This window comes from Phacochoerus africanus, chromosome 1, assembly GCF_016906955.1.
Source record: "Phacochoerus africanus isolate WHEZ1 chromosome 1, ROS_Pafr_v1, whole genome shotgun sequence".
NCBI lineage: Eukaryota > Metazoa > Chordata > Mammalia > Artiodactyla > Suidae > Phacochoerus > Phacochoerus africanus.
The window spans coordinates 96,884,944-96,911,160 of NC_062544.1; the positions used below are offsets into that span (position 1 = coordinate 96,884,944).

Consider the following 26,217-nt stretch of genomic DNA (forward strand, 5'->3'; position numbering starts at 1 on the left):
CTGCCTCCGCAGAGTCACCTTCTGAATGTATTTTTTATACCCTTTTCATGGCCCAGGTCCCTCACCTGGACACCACTGCAAACATACAGTCTCAGTGACAGCATTTTTGCCTCTTTTCTTTTGCCTCAATTTTTAAAATCAATTCTTCAATGGCCTGTGTTATGCCTTTTGCAGATTCTCTGGTAGACATGCATCCAGGTGCCTCAGCATCATTGTGAATGCTAATCAGGACAAATAATGGCCTTTAGCTTTTTTTTTCATTAATGAAATGGAAAAGCACCATACCCAATCCATTAGTGATGCACTATTATACTGAGAGCTTATGAAGAAAGGCAGCCAGCCAGTCGACATAAGGCTGGTTCCCCTTAAATAGGATTTTTAAACATGATCAAACAAGGCACCCTTTCATCTAGCAGGAAAGTTTATGCTATCTCCCCCTCTCTCATTTTGTTTTGTCCTAATTTGTCCTGACAGTCCATAAGGAATTTAACTGTTTTCTAAATGACATTGAAAATTCTTGCAGATTGGCAGTATTCATGGGGAAAAAAATATCAATTAGTCTTTTGAAAACCTTTTTCTTTGATTGTTTCTGTCTGTGGATTTGAGCTTCTTGAATTTCTTACTCTCAAAGAGATGTTTTCCCCTTGATTTTTTCTTTATAAAGCTGGATATAAATGTAAAATAAGTAGTCATTCTGTTTTTTTAAATTATTATTATCATTCTTTTAGCACTCATGTAGATAAAACTCCCAGGTTATTTTCATTCCTTTAGGAAATTGTTTGATTGATGGCCTTGAACTTGGCTAGTTCAGGCAAGACTTGAGGGGTTTTCTAATCCCCTGAACTCAATTGAATTATTTTCCCCTTCACTGATACGTTATAGAATGTCTGCTTGCTTTAATGCTCACTCCACTGGCATTTGTACTTCTCACCCAAGCCAGTTAGACTTCAAGTTCACTTGAAGAGCTTATTCCACGAGACGTTAAAGTGTATAGGTGTGTATAGGGCACAGTTCTTAAAATACCTTACTTTAGGGATCTCACCAAGAACGGAATGCAACCTCTCAGCCAAGTAAAGCATGTCAGCTTCACAGACCTTCTTCTATAATCGCTAATGTATGTGTTAAGAAAATGAGTGTTGAAGCAAGTGTTACAGCCCAATGCGTTCATTAAAGCTTGAGGAGGGCAGTGGGTGCCCTTCTTCCCCTCCTCCTCACCACAGTCCACTCCCAAGGACAGAGGGAGAGGATGTGAAAACCTGGCAGCAGTATCTACACCCCCCCACCTACACCACCACCCCCAGTAAAGGAATGAGCACAAGCTTTGAGGAAGATGGATGTGCAAACCCCAGCTCTTCCATGCATTTTCTGCAATCTTCTCTGGGGCTGCCTTTTTATCTCTAAGTGAAGATAACGATACTATCTAACACAGATGCTCAGTGAGAATCAGAACTGATATTAGAAGAGGCATAATGGATGCCTCATCCTGCTCCCTTCCTAGAGTTTCAAGTGTTGACCTAATATTTTCAATTTTATGTCACTTGTCCTCACAATATAACCCTAGACCAGCAGCTTCAACATCTCCTGAGAACTTGTTAGAAATACAATTTAAGGCCCCACACCAGACCTACTAAAGCCAAAACTGGCAGTGGGCCCAGCAGAATCTTCTTTAACAGCCCTCCAGGTGATTCTGAGGCCCACACCAGTCTGAGCACCACTGCTGCCAGCTGAGCAGCCAGTCACAGGCATGCACGTAAGTGGGGGAAAGATAACCCACTTAAGACGATAGGAGGATAGAATGTAGGGTGGAATAAAAGTAGAATGCTTGTTATCCTCATTATTCAAATTCTTTCCTTCCTTCCAGAATCCTATTATATATTGTTGTCCTGTATGATTTTCTTCCTCCTGCATGACGTGTTTCTCAAGAGCAGGATATTGGATTTAGGTTGGAATATGAGTGGGTCCTAGGGGAGAAAGAGGTAAATCCCTATTCAAGCTTATACAGTACACTCAACACTATCAGGATTCATGGCCCATAATGATATTTAGGAACTCTCAGGACAATGAAACGCAGTGAACTGGCACTTGAGCACAGTGTGAGTGTCCACTACAGTCTGCTTCGTGGCCAAGAGATTCTTGTAGGATTATCGATCCCCCAAATCAGAATGAGAGTACAAACCTCTCAATGTGAAGGGGAAGGAATCAAAACCGTTTACAAACATAAAGGCAGTAACTCCTGGGTTTGAAGTGCTTCTGGTCTTCTTTTTCCTTTGCTTTTACACTCATATTCATACTCCATACTTCAGAGAGGTCTTACTATTGTCACAAGTTTTCACTCCATTCTCAAAAGGACCAAGACACTTATGATTTGAGATATATATATAGTATGTATGTGTGTTTGTATATATTTATATAAGCAGCCACACCAGGTCAGCAAGCATCTGCCTCCCCAGCACATTCCTTGGAGTCTCTAGTAATTAGGACAATAGCTAACCTGGCCTTTTTTATTTTCCACTGGTGTCAAATGCTGCTAAGAGGATTATGCCATACTTGGATATTAAAGCTCTTTTTGTAACTGATGGCATCTAATCCTAATTATTCACTGTTTGTATTTCTAAAATACATAAGACTAGAAACAACGCTTTCAACTGAGTTCCTGATTTCATACCCAGGTTGACCTTGGTTGTCTGCAAATTCACTGTGACTCGTGGCTATGGGACCGTTGTATTTTTCTCCACCTCTTCACCTTCTCCCCCAACCTTTCCCAGTGTCTGCAGAATTTTGAGGAACTTTTTAATAGGCATGTATTATCTCCCGCATCTTCCACTATGGTTTTCAGTTTTTTTCAGGATAAATATATTTTTTTCTGTTTTATTTTCCTGTTCTTAATGCAAGATTCTCCAAGGAAGAATGATAGAAATTCAGAGTACTCAACATTAATTTTTACTTAGCAGGATTAATCTTTTGGTCATTTACGTGAAATATAGATTTCCAAGAGGAACATATTTAAGCATAATTTTCCAAACACTGCCTAGGGTAGCAGATTTAAAAAATTGTGGCATATTAGAATCACTAGGTGAGCATTCAATATCCTAATGCTCAGGACACACTCCATGCCAATTGAATCAGGTTGTCTATAGGTAGAACCCAGCCATCGGTATTTTGTTCAAGAGGCTCAGGTGAATCCAACATAAAGCCAAGTTGGAAAACCAGGGTCTAGAGACTGCTCCTCAGTCTTATGAGATGTTAATGTGTTTAAAAAATTAGAAGTGCTAAAGTCAAGCACATGTGGAAAATGTAACAAATAGCATGTGTCTTTTAAAGATGCTTATAGATTCATAATAAATATTTGCACACTGAAGACAGAGAAGTCCCACAGAGCAAAAATCAGTGGATATAAAGAAGGAAGGAGGGGGCATTCCCTGGGGACCTAGTAGTTAAGGGTCTGGCAATGTCACTGCTATGGATCAGGTAGGCACTACTGTGGCATGGATTCCAACCCTGCCCCAGGAACTTCCTTGGCAAAAAAAAAAAAAAAAAAGGAGAAAAAGAGAGAAAGGGAACCATCTCTAAGAAAAACAAAAATACCTGCTTAGCTTGATTTATTCCATCATTTTTCAAGTCTGTTGACTCAGAGTAAACAAGGCTTTGTGGAACACCTATAAAAAAACTCCTTGGAACGGCCTTCCATGAAATATAATTTGGGAGATATGGAATAAAAGAAATCCAGAGCAGAAGCTTTTCTTGTAATGCTTATTAAAAGCCCACTGATAGTCAGATATGATTCACTCTCACCAGGCATTTGTATTTAACCTAAGTTATTGAGGTTAGCATAAGAGTTCAGAAATTATTCAAGGTGTCTGATAGAAACAGGGCACTTGAGTCACAAGCACTATATGAGATTTAGTTTAGGGAAGTCAATCTCCCCAGGTAAACATAACAAACAAGTTAGATGAATGGTGCCTGAAAAGGTATAGGAAGTCCAGTCAAGTGAGAAAGTATGTGATAGCAGAAACATGCCAGGATACCTGAAATCTAGTATTTGGTGTCCTGTTCAGGGCCAGTACAAGTAAAGCAATAGTTTGGGACTATGCCAGATCCCCACACTCCATTTGATAATCTCTTCTCCTAGGCTTTTCTAAAAACTGTACCCGTGAACTTTCCACCCCTGGGGTCTGTCCAGTCAATTCTAATCATATAGCTTCTTTTCTTCATCAAAATTAACCTCAGTCCATTTCTCAGGATTCTCCCAGCACCTTCTTGAGGGCCGGTTATATGTTAAAATATCAGTTTCTGACTGGGTTAACATTCAACCCCAGGGTGGAATTTTAGGCATTGTGGTTGACTGTTTCCACATTAGGTGCAAGGCCGTTGCAGAATGATGGTGAGCATTCTCCATATGAATTTCCTCAGAGGTTTCACTTCTCCTAATTAGAGTCTCCTAATTAGGAAAAGTTCTTGAGATGCTGTAAAAAGTAATGAGAAATATTTAAAGTAATTAGGTAAATTGGATTCAGATAAACATTTACAATTTAATGGACAACCAATTCTAAATGTCAGAGAAGGCTCTGAAAGCAATGGGGTTTTATCGACAGGATAAGGTGACCAAATGCCTAGCAGGCAAAGTAATAGAAACCAGTGTCACCTCTGGCCAGTTCTATCAGAGCTGATGATGTTGTGTATTTTTTAAACTCATTTTCTCATCTGATTTCCCTTTTCAAATTCATATGACCTCCTCAACCACAGGGAATAATTAAACATTTAGCTCAAAATGGTTTCATTTAAAAATAAATATATTGTCTTATGTACCTGAGAAGTCATAGACAGAGCTGGCTCCAGTGATGTCTCTAAAGACCTGTTTTCTTTCTGCTGACTGTGTGTCATCTTCACAGCCTTATCTCTGACAAACCCAGCTTCCCTCCACCACTGTCAAGGTAGGGGCAATGTCCTTACATGCTCACACTATGCCAAGAGAAGAAAAAAGGTAGTTTCTAGAAGTTTCTTCACCCGAAAGAATGTTTTCCTCCCCCAGAATTTCCAAAAACAGCTTCTCTAATTTCATTGATTCTGTGATTATTGTTTTCATCCATTTCTGGACAAGGGATCAATTACATTCTAATTATACGGTTAAGAAAGAAGGGCATAAGAATTCCCACAGGGAATACAGGTTACCATTGGGAGGAGGAAATGGACGTTGAGTGGCTGCAAAAACTGGTCACTGCACCTGCCCTCCTAGCATTCTTCCTACCCCCCTCTCTAGAATCTACCCTTATTATAAGCTTTGATTTTTACTTATGATCTTGAGTTATGGTTTAGTCATTGATTCTTCTTTTTCAGTTTCTTTTCTTGTTTTATAAATATCCTTTAGGTAAGAATTAAGGATATTTGTTAAGAAATTAAAATTCATACATTTTTGTTTTGTTTAAGAGTGCACGAAATTCATTAAGGAGGATATTGATTTATATTTGCCATGATAAGACCCAGAGAATCTTAAACACAGTTGGATTTCATTAATTTTTTGAATGATATATGGAAAACATAGTTCCTTGGTCACAAGAAAGAACAACAGGACCTAAACTCTGGAAAAAATATGTAATTAACATTCTAGGAAAACTCATGGAAGCCTGTGAGTTTGTGAACTTGTGTTCCCAGGCCCTAAACAGAAACTAAAGTCCTCTATGATACAGAAATCAAGGACAGATGGTGGGAAATCAGGAGATAACATTAAGAGTAGTGTGTCATCTATAATAATTTTTCTTTCTGTTTGACTTTGGCTGCCTTATTTCTTTCAATCCCACCACCTAAAGAGTGCATTTCTGGTCTTCTTGTTTGTTTTTTTTATAACCATTAGTTTTATTTATTTTTGGCACTACTTCTTAGATGCTTCTGTCAATGATCAAACCCTTTATTTCTTATTTTTCTATTAGGTGGAAAATATTAAGATTTGGGGTAACTTCTCAGTCTTTTTGAGTCAACTGTGTCCAAGTCTACTTTCTTTGTTTAAAAATGTAACCCAGATGGCACTGGATCCCAAAATACTTTGAAACCAAATAAGACTGTCTAGAACCTCCATCCTGTACACTTTAGAGGTCCACAGCTTTCTGCATTATATATTGAAGTTTTTGAGACCATCAAAGTCACCTGTCTGCTCTCTCTACTCCCCATTGTCTTGATTTAGATCTGAAATTCACCTTCTTTCCAGTTTCCCACAAAAATCCTACTCAGAATAACATCAGGAAGACTCAAGGCATGTTCAATAATAGACACCTAATGGAAATTTAAGCAAATGCCCTTTGGTGCCTTACCCACCCCCACCGTGGGATTCCTCCAGCCCTTCCGACCCCCCCCTCCCCCCCGCTCAGACTCACACCCCTCCTAGGCACCTCTCTCCTCCATTTTCCTCTAGCTCCTACAGGCTCCTCCCTCTCCTTTTTTCTCAGAAACACAAGCTCCAGCCATTTATAACTCTCTCTTTACTAAGGCTAATTGTCTGTCACCCATACTTTAAGGGGAATCTGTCAACCCCAATGTCTTATTAATGTAATTTCTGAGAGAAATAAATGAACTTTTCCTGCCTATGCTGATTTCTGATCCTGGAAAACTACTAAGATAATGAAATTTTCATCTTGTCATCATAACAATACCAATAAAAATAAAAATATTAATGACAGTTCCTTTCTATACAGTTGTCAGTATGCACCCAGCATGCTAAAAGCCTTATATGCACTATTTGATTAATATTTCTCAAATAAACCTTTAAGGTATGAATGTTTGACTCCATTTACAGAACACTAACTTCAAGATCTTTCTTAACCATCATGCATAACAACTCAAAGTAAATGTATTTTCCTAGTTTTATGGGCTATGCTATTATTCTACAGAGATTTTTACTGTCTTTCATGTTGACTTGAAAGTCTTAAATGGGAAATTACTTCTTAATCCCTGTTGTTAAATAGGTAATGATTATTTTGAAAAAAAAATAGTTTGTGTAGTCTTACACCAGTGTTCAAATTGAGAAATTCCTTTGCAATGTGTATCAACAAACTTCCTCCAAAACGAAATTTCCATTTTTTTGAGACTCGTTTTTGTTCCAAAGCTGGGAATCATTTAGCCCAGTCTATGTGACATAAAATTAAGCATCAAAGGCATCAAGACAAAAACAAAGAAAGCATTAGGGGAGTTCCCTGGTGGCCTAGTGGTTAAGGACCTGGCATTGTCACTGCTGTGGCTCAAATTTGACCCCTGGTCTGGTTACTTCCACACTCTGTGGGTGCACTCAAAAAAACAAACAAACAAAAACCAAAGTATTAGGATTCTGTGCTGGTCTCTGAACAACGATATAACTCCTCTGAGCTATACAACTTGAGTTTTCTATCCAGGGTGCATAATTACTAATTCATGTTTTTAATCATGCGTTTGTTCATTTATTCAACAAATGCATATTAGGTTTCAGCTGTGAGAACCAGGCATGGCCCCTCTAGGAGCATCCATGGCTTGACTGCTAAGAGCTATCACGGGGGCACAGATAAAGAGCTGTTCAAGGTCGTAAGGGAGAGTTATCTCTTCCAAATCAAGGATCAAAGCAAGACTTTATATAGGAATTTGGAATCAGCTTGAGAGAAAGTTTTTGGTTGTGTGTTTTAAGTAGAAATAAAGAGGTTAGAACACAATGGAAATACAAAAGGCACAGGAAGGGAGTTAGAAAAAGAGTGTCCTTAACTGTGAGCAGGTGGATTTGGATAAAGCTCAGCGTAAGTGAGATGATGTAGGTCAAGATGATGCTAGGATTTCAATGGGAGTGGACTGATGTTATCCCAAAACGATGTTGTCTATCCATTGTTCGACAATTTTTATAAAATGAATAATTTTTTAGTCTGTGTGACAAAAAGTAGAATCTGGCCTTTGGTACCAGAAGGTCTCTTTCCTTGTAGTTCTTCTATCTCTTCGCCCTTGACTTTTTAATTTGAACACTTCACATCCTTGGAAGCAAGAATGATGGTATCTTCAGCTTGGCAGAAACTCTTCTACTATGCTTTTGTATTGTCAAAGTTATACATGCTCACATGGATAGAGCAGTACTGTTTAAATTTGGTTTTTCCCCTAAATATGTATAGTTCCTAGAAATATTTTATCAAATAACTTTATGCTCAACTTTTGCAATTTCCAATTTGGTGTTCCCTATTTAGAATGTTGCCCCATCTTAGATCCATCTCTAGTGTGAATATTCTAACTAGTTGAGTAGGTCAAGTTCCTCATCTGAAAGTTTGACTCAAAAACCAAACACACAAAAATTGCATGTGTGTTTTTTTAATCTTATAGAGAAGGTACTTTGTTTTAAAGGACATCTTAGGGGCACACTCAGCATTTGCTCTTCTTGACTTTCACTGCATACTCTAGTTCACTGGGATGGTTAGAATTCATGGGGTGTGGGCCCAAGGTGGTTGAGAGGAAATGTTTTGTGTGGAAATGGAATTTACTGTATGTGTGTGTGTCAGCCTGGATGTGTTCCCTCTCGGTTTGTATGAAGCCTCTTCACCGAAGCCAATTTAATGCTTTAGTCACAGACTTAAGTAGAAAACAACAAAGCTTTGAGGTACGCTGAAGACGTGTCAATCTTTTTGACAAAGTCCCTCCATTCTTTCATTTCCAAACTAAAGAAGCAAATGTGGTCTCCTTGAGAAAAGAAGAAGCTAGCCTTGAGAGCTAAGACATTAGTTGTTGGCCTGTGTGTTCATGTAAGTTTCTGAAAGAACTATCCAGATAATAGGTCAGTCACGTCATTCATTAAAGTGATTTTTTCTTGAAGCTTTCACATTTAGAGACTTACTTAAGCAAATGTTGATTTGACCACAACAGCCTCTCTCATTTGAAGAGGTCACCACTTTACAGGGGCACCACTTTGCCATATTATTATAGCTCATTAATTGTAAGGAATTAAGAGTCTCTGTGTCCTATCGCAAAATACTGAGGAGAGGGGAATTCATGGTGTCTATATAGAGCTGTTTCAAGTTCACATTTTAAGAAGTAGTTTCTAAACCCCATACATTTCCATAGTATTATCTTTTCTCTTTTGTGCAACCACGGTGACCTGTGCACAGGCTCAAACGTAATGGGCTTTGTTGTTTTCCAGTACACTTATGAAAATTGTATTTTCCCATACAGTTGAAGGCCTTGTCCATAGACTGGTCATGTGGGAATGTCTGCTTCTCACTGTTGTGAAATGGGTGAGGTTTTACAAGTTTCCAACCTAAGAACAACCTGCAAGAGTCTTCCTTCTCCTTTTCTTTGCTACGTGGCAGCAACAAATGGCCTTCAGCCCAGAATACAGTGAAGACCACCTGTAATTTTGTTTAATAGTTCAGTGCACACCTCTGTGGGTTATGTTTAGCACTACTCTGGGGAATTATGTAGAATAACATAGGCTACATGCTCCTAAGAATCCAAGGTCCCCGTTTCTATCAAGCCCACTAACTGGGCTTCTTTCCTCTTCAAGTGCTTTTACTCCTAGGTGAAGTCTATGCAGCTGTTTGTATTCACATCAGGGATAATTGTTTCATCACTCATAGCTGTCTACTTTGTTATTTCTATACTAGTACCTTAAGCATGCTCTCAATTAATACTAACATGAAACATTATAAAAGCATACACTCTTACTTTTCTGGGTGAGGATCCACTTCACTCTCCAACATTTCATTGGTAGAAGTAGAAGAATGTCGGAAGAATTGAGCAGTAGCCATCCAAGCAGGTATCCAGCCTCAGTGCCCAAGTGGGGGCATTCTTTCCTTTCAAGGGGAATCTCTCTTATGGCTGGTCTGTCATCTGCTGGATGACTTGGAGACTTAGAAGGCATTCTTAGAATTATACTCCAGCTATTACAACTTAGCCAATGCCTCCCCTGAGCCACTCACCTGATGTTGTTGAATCATAGCTCAGGTTGTTTCTTGCATCCTTAATATCCTTTGTTGAAAGAGACTTTGTATTAGATGATTTGACTGTAAAGTACACTGCATATTCTTAGCATAATCTAGCACAATTTCTACTTCCTCTGCTCAACTTTCTTCCTGAGATGCACTCTGACAACATTCCTGTATCCTTCTCAGCAACTTTCTGGTTTTGATAGGACCTAGACAACTCCTCTTGCTGAAATATGTTAAGCAGATTTTTGAATTTTATAGCAAGGACTAGACAAACCAATTTAAAACCTATGTAAGTATAACAATAATTTCAAATGAACAAGGCTTGATCGATTACTTTAAGAAATTCTAAAAACTTAAATGTGGGGATTTTTTGACACTCCTTTGCTCTACATATAATTAAAAGGCAACATTTGCTCACAAGAAATATAGAAAACATTTTTTTTATTTGTTTCACTTTGGTAGGGAAAGAGGAAGCTAATCCAGAAAGAAAACTTTAGAGTTTTCACTTTTTGTTACCTTAGAAATAATCAATGAATCCACAGTAACGGAAACAGTTTGTTCTAAATTAAATAGGCAAAAATACAACCCCTTTCCAGCTTCACCATTTTTTTTTTCTATCTTCATGGAACACTCTTGGTGATGCAGTGTCTAGACTTGTTGGAACAAGTGATGGAGTCTGGAATTTATTCTGTGGGTTTGAAAATGGCTATTCCGGTCTCCTACATACTTGCATGTGAAAATCCAGTGCTTTCAGAATATGTAAAAATCATTAAGCTCTTTACTAAAAACGAAAATATATTCATTAATGTCAAAACTTTGAGCTGCCACCAACAGGGAAATATTATATGGATTTACCCATTTTATCATCGCATTGTACTGTGATTCCCATCAGCCCTTGTATCCTAAAAAAAATGCAAAATAATCTGTACTCGGGTAAGAATCATGGGAGAGTCTAGCTTTTGAGAAATATAAGTAAATTACCTTAAAAGGTAGATACCTATTCTTATTATCGTTTTAATAAGTAATCCATGAGAATTTTTTCACAGCAAAGGGCAGATTTTTTTACATTACAGGTCTTTCTTTAGGTTTTCATCATTTATTAGCTGGATAAAATGAAAGCAGTGTCTGAGGCACTAAGATCTAAACAATTTTGTGCCGCCTGCATTACTAAGTCTGACTGTAGTTTATCTTTGCTCTTAAGGAAGCCAAACTGTATGCTTGCAGAGAAAGTTCAGTTATTTGCCAGCAATTACTTAAAGCTAAAAGTTGATCTTACATGTAGCTGTAGCCATTTCCTGTAAGCACGTGCTAATTTTACAAGGCTGTCACTTCTTGAGGCTTTATCTTAGATAATATATGTCCACTACAGAAAAAAGTTTTATTGTAAAAGTTTATCCAGAGAAAATAGTCTTACAGGGTATGGCAGTCCATAGCATTGATTTGTTTAAGTCTATCCCTTGTTGGGAAAATTAAGAAAGCATTATCTAAGCTCAGACTCAGTGGATGGGAAGGAGTTATCTATGCAAAAAGAAGACACAAGAGAAGAATAAGTTCACAGGCCAGAAGAAAACCAGAATAAAACCAACCAATCAAAGAACACTCAAGGATTCACAAGTTGTTAGTATGACTACAACTTAAAATTCAAGGTGGGTAGTGATTAGAGATGAGGCTTTACAGTGAAGCAAAGGAGATTATAACGGACTTTGTCCATCTTGTTACAGAGTTTGGGTTATATCTCGGTGGGGTGTTACAGTAAGATTTTTAAATCTACCAGAGTATTTAAAATGAAAAAGATTAACAACCTTAAGAGTTGATGACGATGTGGAGTAACAAGAATTCTTATATAGATACCTACTAATGCTCTAAGACCCAGTATTTCCACTCTAGATTATGTACCAACAGAAATGAGCACTTGTGGGAGTTCCCATCGTGGCTCAACAGAAACAAAGCCGACTAGGAACCATGAGGTTGCAGGTTTGATCCCTGGCATCACTCATTGGATTAAGGATCCGGCGTTGCTGTGAGCTATAGTGTAGGTTGCAGATGCAGCTCAGATCTGGCATTGCTGTGGCTGTGGCTATGGCCGGCAGCTGTGGCTCCAATTAGACCCCAAGCCTGGGAACCTCCACATGCCTCGAATGCAGCCCTAAAAAGCAAAAAAAAGAAAAAGAAATGAGAGCTTGTGTCAACCCAAAAATATATACAGAAATGTTCAGAACAAATGACCCAAGTGGCCATCAGCAGTAATAAGTAAATTGAGATGTATTCATAGGATCGAATACTACATAGCAATAAAGAAAAATGAACTACTTAAAATAAGCCTATATCTCTAATTTTCAAACATTTTCAAGCTCTATTAGATTTTTTATGACCCTCTCGAAAAAAAAGAGCAACCAGAGGGGATTTTTTTTAAATTAAAATATACACATACACAACACATTGAACTGAGCTGATGTCATTTATACTGTAAAATCTCTATTAGTCCTCTTCAGAAGAACAGCATACAATTAAATTTTAAAATAAGTTAACCATAAGTGTTACCCCTTCTAGTAGAAAATTAGGTCTTCTGAGTATAATGTGAAAATAAAACATCTACAGAAATGAAATGACAATAAAATGTTAATCAAGATGTTATTATTGTATATTTCTTAAATGGAATGTCAGTTATTAAAAATCCATTATTTTAAAAAAAATTATCTCTTTTACAGGGTAATGATCATAAGGAAGGTCTTAGGACCTTATTTACTTAATTTCAAAAGTAATGAAGTAGAATGGAAAGTGGGCTGAATCATGCATCAGAAGAATTGGAGTTTTTTCCCAATATATCTCAGCTTTTCAGTCTGTAAAATGGGTGAACCATTCTTGCCGAACTCCCATCCTTGTTCTGAAGAGAAGATGAGGATGGCTTTATGCCACAAGCATTTCAGTTTGGGCTACTTTCACAACTTCGCTGAATTCCACAGAAGGCGTGAAGATTTACTGATTCAGTTTTACTGAACAGAACACAAATGAGGTTTTGTGTTACTCAGAGTCACTTCAAGAAGCTAGCTAAGAATCACATAACATGCTTTTCATTAACTGCACTATCTGGGAACTCCAGCAAGGGAGGTCTAAGACTGAGGTGGATTTCCTTGTGAAGTAATTAACATTGCTGTGTATGGCTCCAACCCAGGTCCCTAAATCTAGTTCACAGAAAAGTCTCTTTAGCAGTGCCAACAGTGGAGGAGGGATGGGTCACATGGTGTCCTGCAGATGGCGCCAGTGACATTGTCTTCTTAAGCAAAGGAAACACACTTACTAATGAGGCCCAATTGCAGTTAGAAATTACTTAACTCTGGAAGAGAAAGTATCCAAATTAGCCAGGGAGTATTCTTTACTGATATACCATGCATCTTGGAAAACTGTGACCAAAGGATAGAACATAACCACAAGGGCATCCGCTCTGTTGGTAAAAATAAATTCCTACTTACTATAGATCTACTAGAATTTTTGCTGAATAATTAGAGAAATCTAATGGAATAATTAGAGAAATCTTTTCTTGAAGTACACTCTTTATAAGTTTTAAACAAAATTAGTAGGTGCTACCAAAAAAGGAAAGGGTTTAGAAATAACAGCTTAATCCCCTTTAAACAGACTTCTGTAAAACATGATTTCTCAGAGTGTTTTTTTATTCTATCTCAATATTAAATAAGAGTATACATTATTTAGCGTTGCTTAAATGCATTGGAACACAGAAAGCTTTTTTTTCTCAGTTAATCTAACCTTCTAAAACAACACATTGCAAGGAATACTAAACTGAAGGATTTTTTTTTTCTTTTCAGGGCCGTCCCTGCAGCATATGGAAGTTCCCAAGCTAGGGGTCGAATCTGCCAGCCTACACCACAGCCACAGCAACACAGGATGCCAGCTGCATCTATGATCTACACTGCAGCTTGCAGCAACACCAGATCCTTAACCCACTGAGCTATGCCAGGGATCAAACCCACATCCTTGTGGACACTATTTCGGGTTCTTAACCTGCTGAGCCACAGCTGGAACTCCGAATATTTAAAACTTATACAACATAAATGAACCACCTGTCTGAAATGGCCAAAGAAATGCTATCTCCATCATACTTTCTAGAGCAGTTTTGTTGGCAAAGCAGACACCTGCCGTAGTGTTCTAGATGGGAAATCATATTTGCTGAAATGTGACTCCAGAATTCTGTACTCATTTGTAAAATTGATAGCAGCCAGATACCTGAATAATTATCATCCCATTAATGACACAAGGATAATGATGAGCAGAGTGGGCTACAGTACTTGTTTAAAGGTTATACAAACACATTATGGGGGTGGGAAAATTAATATCCATAGAGAACTCAAAATTATCAATGACTAAGAGGCATGCAGGATTCGTAATCGGAAGTGGCTTTTTTCTTATGTACTTTTATTCAGTCATTGAACAGTTACTTACTAAATACCAGTGGTTCGTTGTGGTGTGGTGTGTTGTATGATACAGAGACGTAAAACTTGGCCTGTGCCTTTATGGAGGTGAGAGTCTGGACAATTTTAATAGCAGAGTAATGAATGCACAGAGGATGGGACACAAAAATCACTGATTATTTTCAACTATGAAGCTAAATTGGTGATATATACCTAAGCCTTTCAAACAATTGCTGTTGGTCCATGTAACAAGGTTGTTTTTGTACAAATAGGAATTCCAGGCCGTTGTTATCAGCAGCAGCATATGGATCACAGGCAGCAGTCTAGTTTCTTTGACTTAGCGTTGTTTCATTAAGGCTGTCTCTATTTTTGCAAAGGGATATAGTAGGACAGTGCTTGGTTTAGGATGGAGAGTTGCTTTATTGCTCCATGTCTCCATGAATGTTAAACAACAACAACAGCTGATGGGCTAATCTCCATTCAGATATTTCCCTTGATTCAGATTATCATGCCTCTGGCACACTGAAAGTACCATCAATACAAAACATTGTAATTTAGGTTTTGCATATTTATGCATGAGCTTAATATGTGTACTCAGGGAATTTAGAAGAATAAAGAATCATAGGCTTGTGGTTTTGCATAGAACTTGTTCCTCTAGGGAGTTCCCTGACTGCCTAAAAAGTTAAGGATCTGGCATTATCACTGCAGTGGCATAGGTTCAATCCATGGCCTTGGAATTTCCACATGCTGTAGGCACAGCTCCTCTAAACCTTTGTGAGTTGACAAACCTTGTTTTCATCAGATGATTCTAGTTCTGGAATTTTGTGATAGCCAAGTTTAGAAACCTAGAAATATCGTTGATTTTGTAGAAAATTCCATTCTCAGAGTAGAACTTTGAATTTTCAGGGCATATGTATATTAGAAGTAGGAATACAAATCATACTTTTTGCTTAGGTAGGTAAGCATATGATTTTTCTGGGGCTTCCATTCTTCATTGTAAAAAAAGGGCTATCCCTAACACATATTTTACTGAACATCACAGTGTAGTAAAAACTGATTTGTTTTATTGTTCACCTGAATGAAGAAAACGTGAAGAGTTAAAGGAGTTGAAAAGGGAATACTGACAGTGGCATGAGCATGGAATGGGGGAAGGGAACAAAAGTGACTCCAACATTATCAGAACATTCTATTTCCTTTATATATAAAAAAGTGGTCAAAAGACAAAATGAAAACATTTACCAATTTTGAATATTGCCAAATAATTTTTTATATTAGTCCTCTATTTTACTTTAGTTAGAAATTATTATTTTGGGGAAAGACTATGAAAAAGAATATATATGTGTGTTTATTTATAAATAACTGAATTACTTTGCTGTACATCAGAAATTAATGCAACATTGTAAGTCAACTACACTTCAGTAAAACTTTTAAAAGGAAAAGAAATTATTAGCAATATGATGATTCATTCATTCAACAAATAACGTGTTGAGAGCCTACTATGTGCTAGGTGCTGGCAATAAAATAGAAAAACCAGAAGTCACCCCTGGCTTCGCGGCATTTATGTTTTAGATGTGAAAGTGAAATGTTTGTGATCCGATGTAGAATATTCAAAAGGACAAAGTGAGGGGAGGGGTAAATTACTTTGTGCTAATGTTGGGGAAGTGGGCTGCTGTTGGTACTGAGTCATTCCTATGCTGATAGCAACTGTGTTATTTTGGGTCAAGATAGAGCTTAAGTTCAATCATGCACTGGCAGTTGGAGGTGGGGGCACACATCTTAAACAGCCTTGGTTGAAATAACTTTTCTCCCTGGTTGCACATCCAAGTTCATCTGCATTTTTCTTTGATTCCCTCTAGTATATGACTGCTGCTGCTCCTATGCAAGGGACCTACATTCCCCAGTACACACCTGTGCCTCCGACAGCTGTTTCCATTGAAGTAAGTCTGTCTCTTCTTACAGAACAAGGTTAGGGCAGATACTCAGCCACACATACTGTGGTCCATCATCACCCCCAAAATCCTGACTTGTGATTAATGTTGCTCTAAAATTTGAATTTGCAAGCTCACTGTATGAAAGAATGTACTTGACTTGGACATGCCTGGGTTTTACTTTGCATATGAAATAAGCTAATTTGCTATGAAGGTCTGAGAGGAGTGTCATTTTCATCTTCAGAGAAAAGATCAGAGATCAATGTTAACCACAAATACTCAGAAATAGGAAGGGAAACTTTTGCAGCTATTTGAACAGGCTAGTTCTCTAATGCCTTCTTACTCAAAGAGTGGGCCCTAGACTAGAATTAGCGGCATCACCTGAGAGTTTGTTAGAAAAACAAACTTTCAGAGCCCACCCAGACCTACTGAATCAGGATGTGCATTTTAACAAGATCCTCAAGGGTCGAGGTGCACATTAAAAATTGAGAGGGAATAAGAGCACTCATTCTCAAACTCTTCACATTGAACTTATTTCAAGAGCATTAAAAAATAGTGATGCCAGGGAATCTGATGTAGTCTAGGGTGTGGACTGGACACTAGGATTTTTTAAAGATGCCAGGTGATGCTAAAGTATACCAAAGATGAAGAACCACTGCTCTTGCAAATGAACCTTGATAGGACGAAAGCATCCCACAGTCAAGAAAGAAAAACTGGTACCACTCTTATTGCTATGGACACCATGAATGATAAAGTTATATTGTCCTTAATGGAAGCTTTGTCCCTTCCTCCTCTTTTTCCACTGGGCTGAATTTATTTCCTCTACACAGTATTTTACTGGACACAGCCAGCTTGATACATAGGAAATGAAGGGGACATAGAGCTCCATGGTTGGTGGCAAAATGTCTAAAGGTGTATACATCCTTCTGGTTCTAGCCATTATTGCTGCTTGTTCCCTTCCCCTTCTCCTGATGCACATTTGCCATTATGGTCACAGAGAATTTCTTCCATCAGTGGGGACTCCTGTGGAGTTCATGCCGTGGCTACTCCATGAATTGGCCAGCTAACTCACGTTGGTGCTACTCAACGTGGAGGACCACCATGACTTTTCCAAATTCTACAGCCACAGCGATTCCGAGAGAACTTCACAGACCAAATTGGATCTTTTGAAATGTTATTTTGCTTGTTTTCCATGCGTGAGGCAAATGTTTGCTAGTACCAAGATTTGGGAAACACAGACACTTAAGAGGATATTATCATGTAGTTTAGGAAGCCAAGAAAGTCCAATTTTTAAATTTTGTATGCGTTCCAGACCTTTGGGCCCCAAAGAATGTGTCAGCATAAAGAGTTTTTAATTGGCTTTTCAGAATTTCAAGAATATGTGATTTAAAATATATGTTCCTACAGGAAATAAATAAATAAATAAAACAAAATGGTATGTTCTTTAGCTATCAAAAATGATCTAGGCCATGATAAAATTATAATTCTGGATGCTGTAGTCATTTTTTAAGCGTAAATCTCTGCCACGTATCCACATTTCTCTTTACACCAAATGTGTGTACTTGTCTACAGAATTTGAGCATTTTGATGACTAAAATAAGGAGACACATTTGACAGTGCTGCTTCTTGGACACTGTCTAGTTATAGTTCAATTTGGGGTTTAAAAAGAAGCATATTGCTAAGAATTATATAAGTATATCCTGATATATTGCCTTGAATTTGTGCTTATAAATAAAAGCAGTGATTCATTTTCTATGTAAAAACACTCATTGAAAATTCATTGGTAACCACACAAGTAAGTGTTGTGGGAGATTCAGAAAAATGTGCAATGCCCAATAGCATATTAGGAGAAAAAATGTTGAATGATAAAGGGAGAATTTTCAAATTGTGAGGAACAATTTCAGGGGGCTTTTGCTTGGTCCAGAGAGTTGACCAGAAATATTTGAAACCCTATATTCCTGCAGGTACCCAAGGCTATAAGTAAGACCAGGAGAATGTATTCAGATAGATGCTCTCCTCAGGCCTACTAATTACCAAACCTCTCTCAGAATCAGACATGCATTCCTAATGATGATCAACTCCAGAAATCCATTCTTGTTGGCATCCGTGAGCAACAAAAGAGATTGAAAGGGTAAAGGGAGGAGTAAGGATGCTTGCACACTTTCTCCTTGTAACACTCCATGGAGCTATTGTTTCCCCATTTGGCAGATGAAGAAACTTTAGACTCACCAAGGAAACTTTCGAAGGGGATAAAAATCTGTATCTTAATTCATGTGGTGGTGACACAGGAGGTGTTTACATCTGGAGTAGTTTGGAAGTATATTTAAGATTGTCAGATTTAGTGCAGTGGAAATGAATCTGCCTAGTATCCATGAGGATGCAGGTTCGATCCCTGGCCTCACTCAGTGGGTTAAGGCGTTTCTGTGAGCTGTGGTGTAGGTCACAGCCTTGGCCTAGATCCTGAGTTGGTATGGCTGTGGTGTAGGCCAGCAGTTAGAGCTCCAATTCGACCCCTAGCCTGGGAACCTCCATATGCCGTAGTACAGCCCTAAAAAGACAAAAAAAAAAAAAAAAGATTGTTGGACTTTATTCTCTGTCAATGATACTTCCATTTTAACACACCGCGACATAAGATAAAGAATAAACTGAGGCTCGGAGGGGTTAAAAAAATTAAGTATGCTTTTTTCTTCTTTTTCTGAAACCTCAAAATGAATTGCAGTTCACATAAAGGAAAATGAAAATAAATATATAAAACAAATCAAATTGCTGAAGGGAAAACCTACTTTACAGTGTCCTTTTCAAAGAATTCCAAACTTGAATGTAGATTTTTATTAAGATCAGAGACCACTGTTTTGCCAGATCAGAGAGATAGAGTACAGTCAATGCTTTATCCCCAGGAAAATGTTCAAATATTCACATTTTTTTAGGAATCCTGCATGAATTTTTTGATTAAGGAATAATTATTTAGTGTGCCTATCTGCAACAATGATTTAAAGTTCTACCCATGGGCAAAAGAATTTTCTGACCCTTTGACTACTGCAGGGACATCTCATGAAAGCTTCTTGGTGACACAGTGAGGTAAATTCCTCTGGCCCCTTTCCAAGGGTACTCTGTGGTTTTATATGGTTATTTATTGTGGCTTTATGTATCTGAGTGAAACTCTACTAAAGCCAAACAGAAGAGGGGTTTTCCCTACAGTCCATCCACAAGAAGCCCTTTTGCTAAAGCCAATAGGCTTTTGTGTTCTTATTGCCTCCATAGGGTGTTGTTGCTGATACCTCTCCCCAGACAGTGGCACCTTCATCCCAGGACACAAGTGGGCAGCAGCAGCAGATAGCAGTGGACACATCCAACGAGCATGCATCTGCATATTCTTACCAACAGTCTAAGTAAGTCCGGGTTGCACTGAATGCTCTCCCTCCAGATCAGCCATCTGGACATCACTCATGTTGCATCTGTTAGCTTTTGCTGCCTTACAGACCACCCCAAATTTAGTGACAAACATTTGCTTAGCTCATGATTCTATGGGCTGGAATTTGGGCTTGCCACAAGTGAATGGTTCTTCTAGACTTGACTAGACCTGCTGGAGCATCTGGGCACTGCTGCTGGTCATCTTCAAAGTTCTGCTTCTGGGTGGTAGTTGTCTAATGGTTGAGCAATGGACACTCTTGAGCCATGAGTTGCTGACCCTCTAGCAGGCTTATTCCCATGGAAGTCTCAGAATTCAGAAAACAATGAGAGGATGCCCAAATGACTAGCCTTTTTTCATTTCTGTTTGTGACTCACTTGCTACTGCCCCATAGACCAAGAAAGGCACCTGGCCAAGCTCAGAATTAACATGGGAATTCATTACCAAAAGGTTTAGAAATAGGGAGGGGCATTGTATCCATTTTTACCATAAATTTCTACCATACGTATTTTTGGAAAAACTCTAATATTCCCACTTTACACTAGTGAGCCTGCATTTTGGTCTCAATGTCTCCATTCTTAAATGAAGATAGTAACATACACCTCTCAAGGTTTCTTTGAACACATTCAGTAAAATAGTTTATGAAAAGTCTATTATAAAATATAAAACAACATGGAGTAGAGTCTTATTCAGAAATTAAGTAGAAAAGCAAAACTCAGGGCATCAGAATTACTATTGAGAATCCTTCAGTCACTTAGAAAGCAAAATAACGGTTGGCACTGTGTTGAGTAGACTAAAATTTGAGAGGTTTTGATTGAAACCAATGCAGTTAACAAAAGTTCAGTCTATGTACAGATGAATTCTCATGCTAACTATTCTACATTATAGATAATAACCAAAGCCCTAGTGAATTTCCAAAAGAGTCTTCTGGTTTGCAGAGTGCTACTCCATTTCTTGATCATCATTTTCTTTCATCTCAATACGTATATATTGATTTGTTTCTCATTTGAAGATTAATTGTGGTAGTGGAGTTTTCTGTTTGTGATTTAGCTACTAAAGTCAATCCTCCAAATTAAAATGTGCTAGAATATGACTTGTTATAAATATGAATTATTATTATAATTGTCATTGCTCTTACTACTACTAATATTAAGTATTATATAATAACTTTCTAGAAGTCTCTGTAGTGAATAAAGCATTTTTATTTTTTGAATTTACCTAAAAGCCTGTGTGAATTACATCAGACAATATGGTAGTCTTTGTCATTCTGTTCCAAGCATACTGGCATTTTTTCCAGTCAGCCCAGTGAGTTATATGTGAGAAGGAAGCATGGATTATCTATGTGGAAACACAATGAGAGACACTGGTGGGAGATGAGAGGTATTTTTGTGGCCAGAAGCATTTTTCAGGGCTTGGTGAGTAGGTGAAACTGGATTTGGTTCTTCCGAAACATAATGAGGAAATGAGTTATTCTAAACTTTCCTTGCTAGCAGTTTAAAAATATCTGTCTAGATAAATGAAAACAGTGTTTTTATTCATCCAATTACATTACAGATTGAGTGCTTACTATGTGACAGGCAGTATTCCAGATGCTAAAGAAAGACCATTGAGAGAGGCAGATTCCTCCCTCAGTCTTTTGGATTTTACTTCCTACTAGGAATAGACACAAAACCAATGGATCAATTAGCAAGCAATCAAATAGAAAAATAATCACAAAGTAGACTATTTAAAAATATTCTGTGGGAGTTCCTGTTGTGGTCCAGTGGATACAAATCCAGCTAGTATCCATGAGGATGCAGGTCCAATCACTGGCCTTGCTCAGTGGGTTGGGGATCTGGTGTTGCCATGAGCTGTGGTGTAGGTTGCAGACACTGCTTGAATCCCGCATTGCTGTGGCTATGGCATAGGCCAGCAGCTGTGGCTCTGATTTGACCCCTAGCCTGGGAACTTGACCATGCCACAGGTAAAGCCCTAAAAAAATCCCAAAATTCTGTGGAGTCCCACTGTGGCACAGTGGGTTAAGAACCTGACTGAAGCACCTCAGTTCATTGCAAAAGTGTGGGTTCAATCCCCAACCTAATACAGTGGGTTAAAGATCCAGTATTGCCACAGCTATGCCTTAGGTTGCAGCTGCAGCTCAGATTCAGTCCCTTGCCCAGGCAGGAACTTTCATCTGCCATGGGTGCGGCAAAAAATAGTAATAATAATTAAAATAAAAATATTCTGTAACACAAAGTGGCTGAATAAATACAGAAGATTTGTATCAGAGAAGACCTCTCCTATCAACCTGGATCTGAAGGATGATTACAAGCTAGTCTTGGAGAGATTTAGAGAAAAAGCATTCTAGGTAGAAGAAAAGTCTGGAGGGGGTAACCTGAGGCTGGAGTGTGGTGAGCTAGGAGGAGAGATGTAGGAGGTTAAGTCAAACTGGCCAGCTCTCATAAAGCCTTTGGTCTTTTGTTCTTGGGTATGCAGCTTTGTGCAGACTGAGTATTCTCAGTTTTATTCTAGGGGAGCTACAAAACCCTTGGAGGGCTTGAAGAGAAGGAATAAAGGGATTTGACTTATACTCAATGACTCTTGCCAGTGGAGGCTGGGCATGGAAGTACTCTTCTTGCAAGAGTCCAGAACCTCCTTTTCTCCCTGCCTGATTAAATCAGCTTTAGCTGCCCACCCCCCCACTTGTCAGCCCATAATGAGATGCCTCTTCTTGTCCCTGCCTTTCATGGCCACTGTATGATGTGGTGGGGATGGGGTACTCTGCCTGATGAGAGAGAGCATCTCTGCCTCTGGTGGATTCCAGGGAGAGTCTCCCCATCCACCTCCATAGCTAGCCCAGTCCTACTTGCAGTAGCAAGCATCATGCCAGATTCTATGCTAGGACACAGGACCCCTGCCCTCAAAGGATTTAGATTATGGACAAGATATGTACACTGCAAGGAAGTAAGTGAACAGGGCTCTTTTAAAAAGCACTATAGTAATAGGAGAATATACTTATTTTTTTCTAAGCTGGATAACTTTGGTGGAAGTTGTGGCAACTGGAATTGGATCTTATAAGAAGTCCAGGGATGTCCCAGGTGGAGTTTGACGAAAGTTCATGTGTGGGAAGGCTGAGTGTTTCTTTGAGGAGTGGATGCAGAGTAGCAGAATAGTGTAAAAAGGCAGATTGGACCCAGATTCTAAAATCAGGTGCCATACTGAGGTGTTTGGACAGCATTTCCTTTTTTCTGTAAATGGTCTTCCAGCTGAAGTAAACAATGGACTTGGAAGAAATGGAAACAGACAATCCTGTTATTGCAATGATTCAGACAAGAGGGGACACAAATCTGGAGCAGGACGGGGTGTCAGGTGGGGATGGACTGAAATAAGGGAAAGAGGAAATAGGACTTTAAAATTCCAAGCAAAATGATGGTATTACCAATGCCACTGAAAGACAGATGAGAGAAAAAAGCCAAGGAGGGACTGATTTGTGAAGAAAGACAAGGGATTTCATAAATTTATAATGAGTCAATTCACATAGACTTTATTCCTGGAAATATTTGAGAAAATCTGAGTCTGACCACATAAAACTTTGTGTTCACACCATGGTTATATGGCTTGAGCCATGGATTCTTGTGGTTGATAATGCTGAGCTTTCCACAGATAATAAATATCAAGGAGAAAAATCCTCCATTCCATGTCCTCAACTCTGGTAAGGGGTAAAAGGTCTAGTATGGGGTTGCCTGGATTGAAGGAATTTTCTTTTGCACTCACACAGGAGCATAGGTTATAGGATGTTCAGAGGGCATGCACCTTGCTGCAAAATGCCTCAGATGAAAGCACCCCAATGTGAGAAAAAAGAATGTATACATGTATGTGTAACTGGGTCACCTTGCTGTACAGTAGAAAATTGACAGAACACTGTAAACCAGCTATAATGGAAAAAATAAAAAATCATTATAAATGGAAAAAAAAAGAGCACCCCAAGACACAAAGTGCCTTTTGAATGTGTGACATGTGAAAGCCACTTGTATTGCCTTGCAGACATTTCTTTAAACCTGGAGAAAAAAAAAAAAAAAAAATATATATATATATATGCTTTTCAGGGCTGCACCCATAGCATAGGAAGCTCCCAGGCTAGGGGTCAAATTGGGGCTGTACCTGCTGGCCTAAGACACAGCTCAAGGCAACGCTGGATTCTTAACCCACTAAGCAAGGCCAGGGATCAAACCCACAACCTCATGTTTCCTGGTCAGATTCGCTTCTGCTGTGCCACAACAGGAACACCCTGGGAAATATTTTTATTTTATTTATATATGTATGTTTTTGCTTTTATGTGGGGGGGGGCACATATGCAGCATATGGAAGTTCCCAGGCCAGGGGTCAAATCACCGCTGCAGCTGCTGGCCTACACCACAGCCACAGCAATGTGGGATCTGAGCCTTGTCTGGCATCTGGCACCAACATCACAGCTCATGGCAATGCCAGATTACTGACAATACTGAAAGCAGGGCTTCTTTCCACGGTCCCACAACAGAACTCCCTGGAGAAAATTTTTAACAGGTCCTGTTTGTATTCTTAATTTCATCTCTTTGACTTGAAACAACAACAATGAGCACCGATTGAAAACAAAAGCAACATTCTAAGACAAATAAATTGGTGGATGATAATCGCTTCTGAAATTTTTTAAATGAAAGAAATTAATGTGACTATCCAAATTTCTTTAGCATTTTCAGCCAAGGGAAACTGACTTGTGTCCTGGTAAGAGATGAGATTGCACAGAATAATTCGAGGAAGACATTGGGTCATGTAAATACCTGGCTTCTTTTTCTTATGTAACATCATCGGGGAAACATGTTTGAAGGTTGTAAGAACACCCGCAGAAACATTTATCAAGAAGTATTCGTTAAAAAGCAGGCTCAAATCAGTTTATACAGCTTGCTCTGTATACTTGATAAATCCCAGTTCCCTTCTTTTAAGTAATCTGAACACAATGAACATGAAAAATTAAGTTAGATTTGATCATTTTCCAAAGGTAGGACTTTATTTTATGACAGTCTTGTTTTGAGATTAATCCATAAGCAACATCGCTAAAGTTATAGGCTACAAATTCCCCTACATTCTTGCTGTTTGGTGTAGAGTGGAGAGTAACCCTAAAAAAACTTTAACCAATTCACTTTATCTCTCTCTCTCTCTCTTTTTTTTTTTTTTAATCTTTTTAGGGCTGCATCTGCAGTATATGGAAATTTGCAGACTAGGGGCCAAATTGGAACTGTAGCCACTGGCCTATGCCCACAGCCCTGGCAACACCAGATCCCAGCCTTGTTTGCAACCTACACCATAGCTCAAGGCAATGCCAGATCCTTAACCTGCTGAACAAGGCCAGGGATCGAACCGTCATCTTCATGGAGTCCAGTCAGGTTCATTACACTGAGCCATGAAGGGAACTCCCACGTTATCTTGAATACTCCAAATTTCACAAATGGGACCTCATCTCCAGCTTCATTATGCTAATTAACACCCGCACTGCTTTCATCAGGCAACTCATTTCTAACAATCATTATGCTAATTGAGATATGGATAGTTTAAAATACTTATACAAACCTCTGGCCTGTCTCATTAAATGATAGCTGACCTCCTGTAGGGTGTGAAATTCTGATTAGGGTGGTTGAGTGTCTCTGCAAAGAAGCTTAACCCATCATACTCTCATTTAACACCATAAGGTCTGTACTAAAGGTATTTTAAAGTAAATAACAGGCATTGCAACAGAAGGTTGTAGGACAAAAGTTAGAGAAACATTAAAAATGCACATATGAACAAAAAGGTTATATTTGGAACATGTGTCAGCAATTATTTTAATATTCCAAATTCCGCTTTCTAAGCTAAAAAAAAAAAAATGTCTTCCCATTTTGTATGTATGCCTCTTTTTTTTTCCCCCCTCTTACTGTTAAAAGAGGCTATTCATGCAAAAGAGTCTCTGACTCCTCTTATGCCAAATGTTGGAAACGGTGCTTATAGTTTATTTTGGAAGTTCTTTGGAAATTCCAATTCCTGCTCAAGTTATTCTCAGTTTTTCTTTGTGCTATTTAAGAAATCTTAAAAATAACTAGACCTTGAAAAGTATGAGTAGCAAAGTTACATCACAAGATGCAAAATCAGAAGACCATGGTTCAAAACTCCACCTTTGCTGCTTACTGGTTGTCACTCAAGGAGCCTCCCTCACTTCTTTAAAGTGAGAGACTAGATCACTGTTTTCCAAAAAGTAGAAAATTAGGTCTCCAGTGCCGAGGGAGGATTTACCACCCTTCCCTGGAGTTGGGGTGGAGAGGGATGGTCAAAAGCAATGTTGGGAAACACTGCTTTAATCCAGGAAAAAAGCCTTCTTAATTGCAGCTCTTTTCAGAGCCATTAAAATGCTAATGGTCATGACCTCCTAGAGGTCCAGATAGATACTTACATCCGGAAAGATTAGCCTGTGTGCTGCCCTCCTCCTTTGGAATGACTAAGAAAAAAATGTTAATAAATTATTAAAGTAAGGATCCTGCATTATCACCGTTGTGGCT

At 38.6% G+C, this 26,217-nt stretch overlaps 1 protein-coding gene across 6 annotated transcripts in view; it reads left to right on the forward strand.

Moving 5' to 3' along the window:
* RBMS3 (RNA binding motif single stranded interacting protein 3) overlaps positions 1–26,217 on the forward strand; it is a 740,901-nt gene that overhangs the window by 704,665 nt on the left and 10,019 nt on the right. For 4 of the 6 annotated variants that reach the window (XM_047769379.1, XM_047769355.1, XM_047769352.1 and 1 more), the window contains 2 exons: positions 16,195–16,275; positions 19,528–19,655. In XM_047769379.1, the coding sequence (XP_047625335.1) occupies positions 16,195–16,275; positions 19,528–19,655 (209 nt within the window). Of the gene's footprint in view, positions 1–16,194; positions 16,276–19,527; positions 19,660–26,217 lie in introns of those variants that run through there. The other 2 variants (XM_047769367.1, XM_047769377.1) reach the window with 1 other exon arrangement.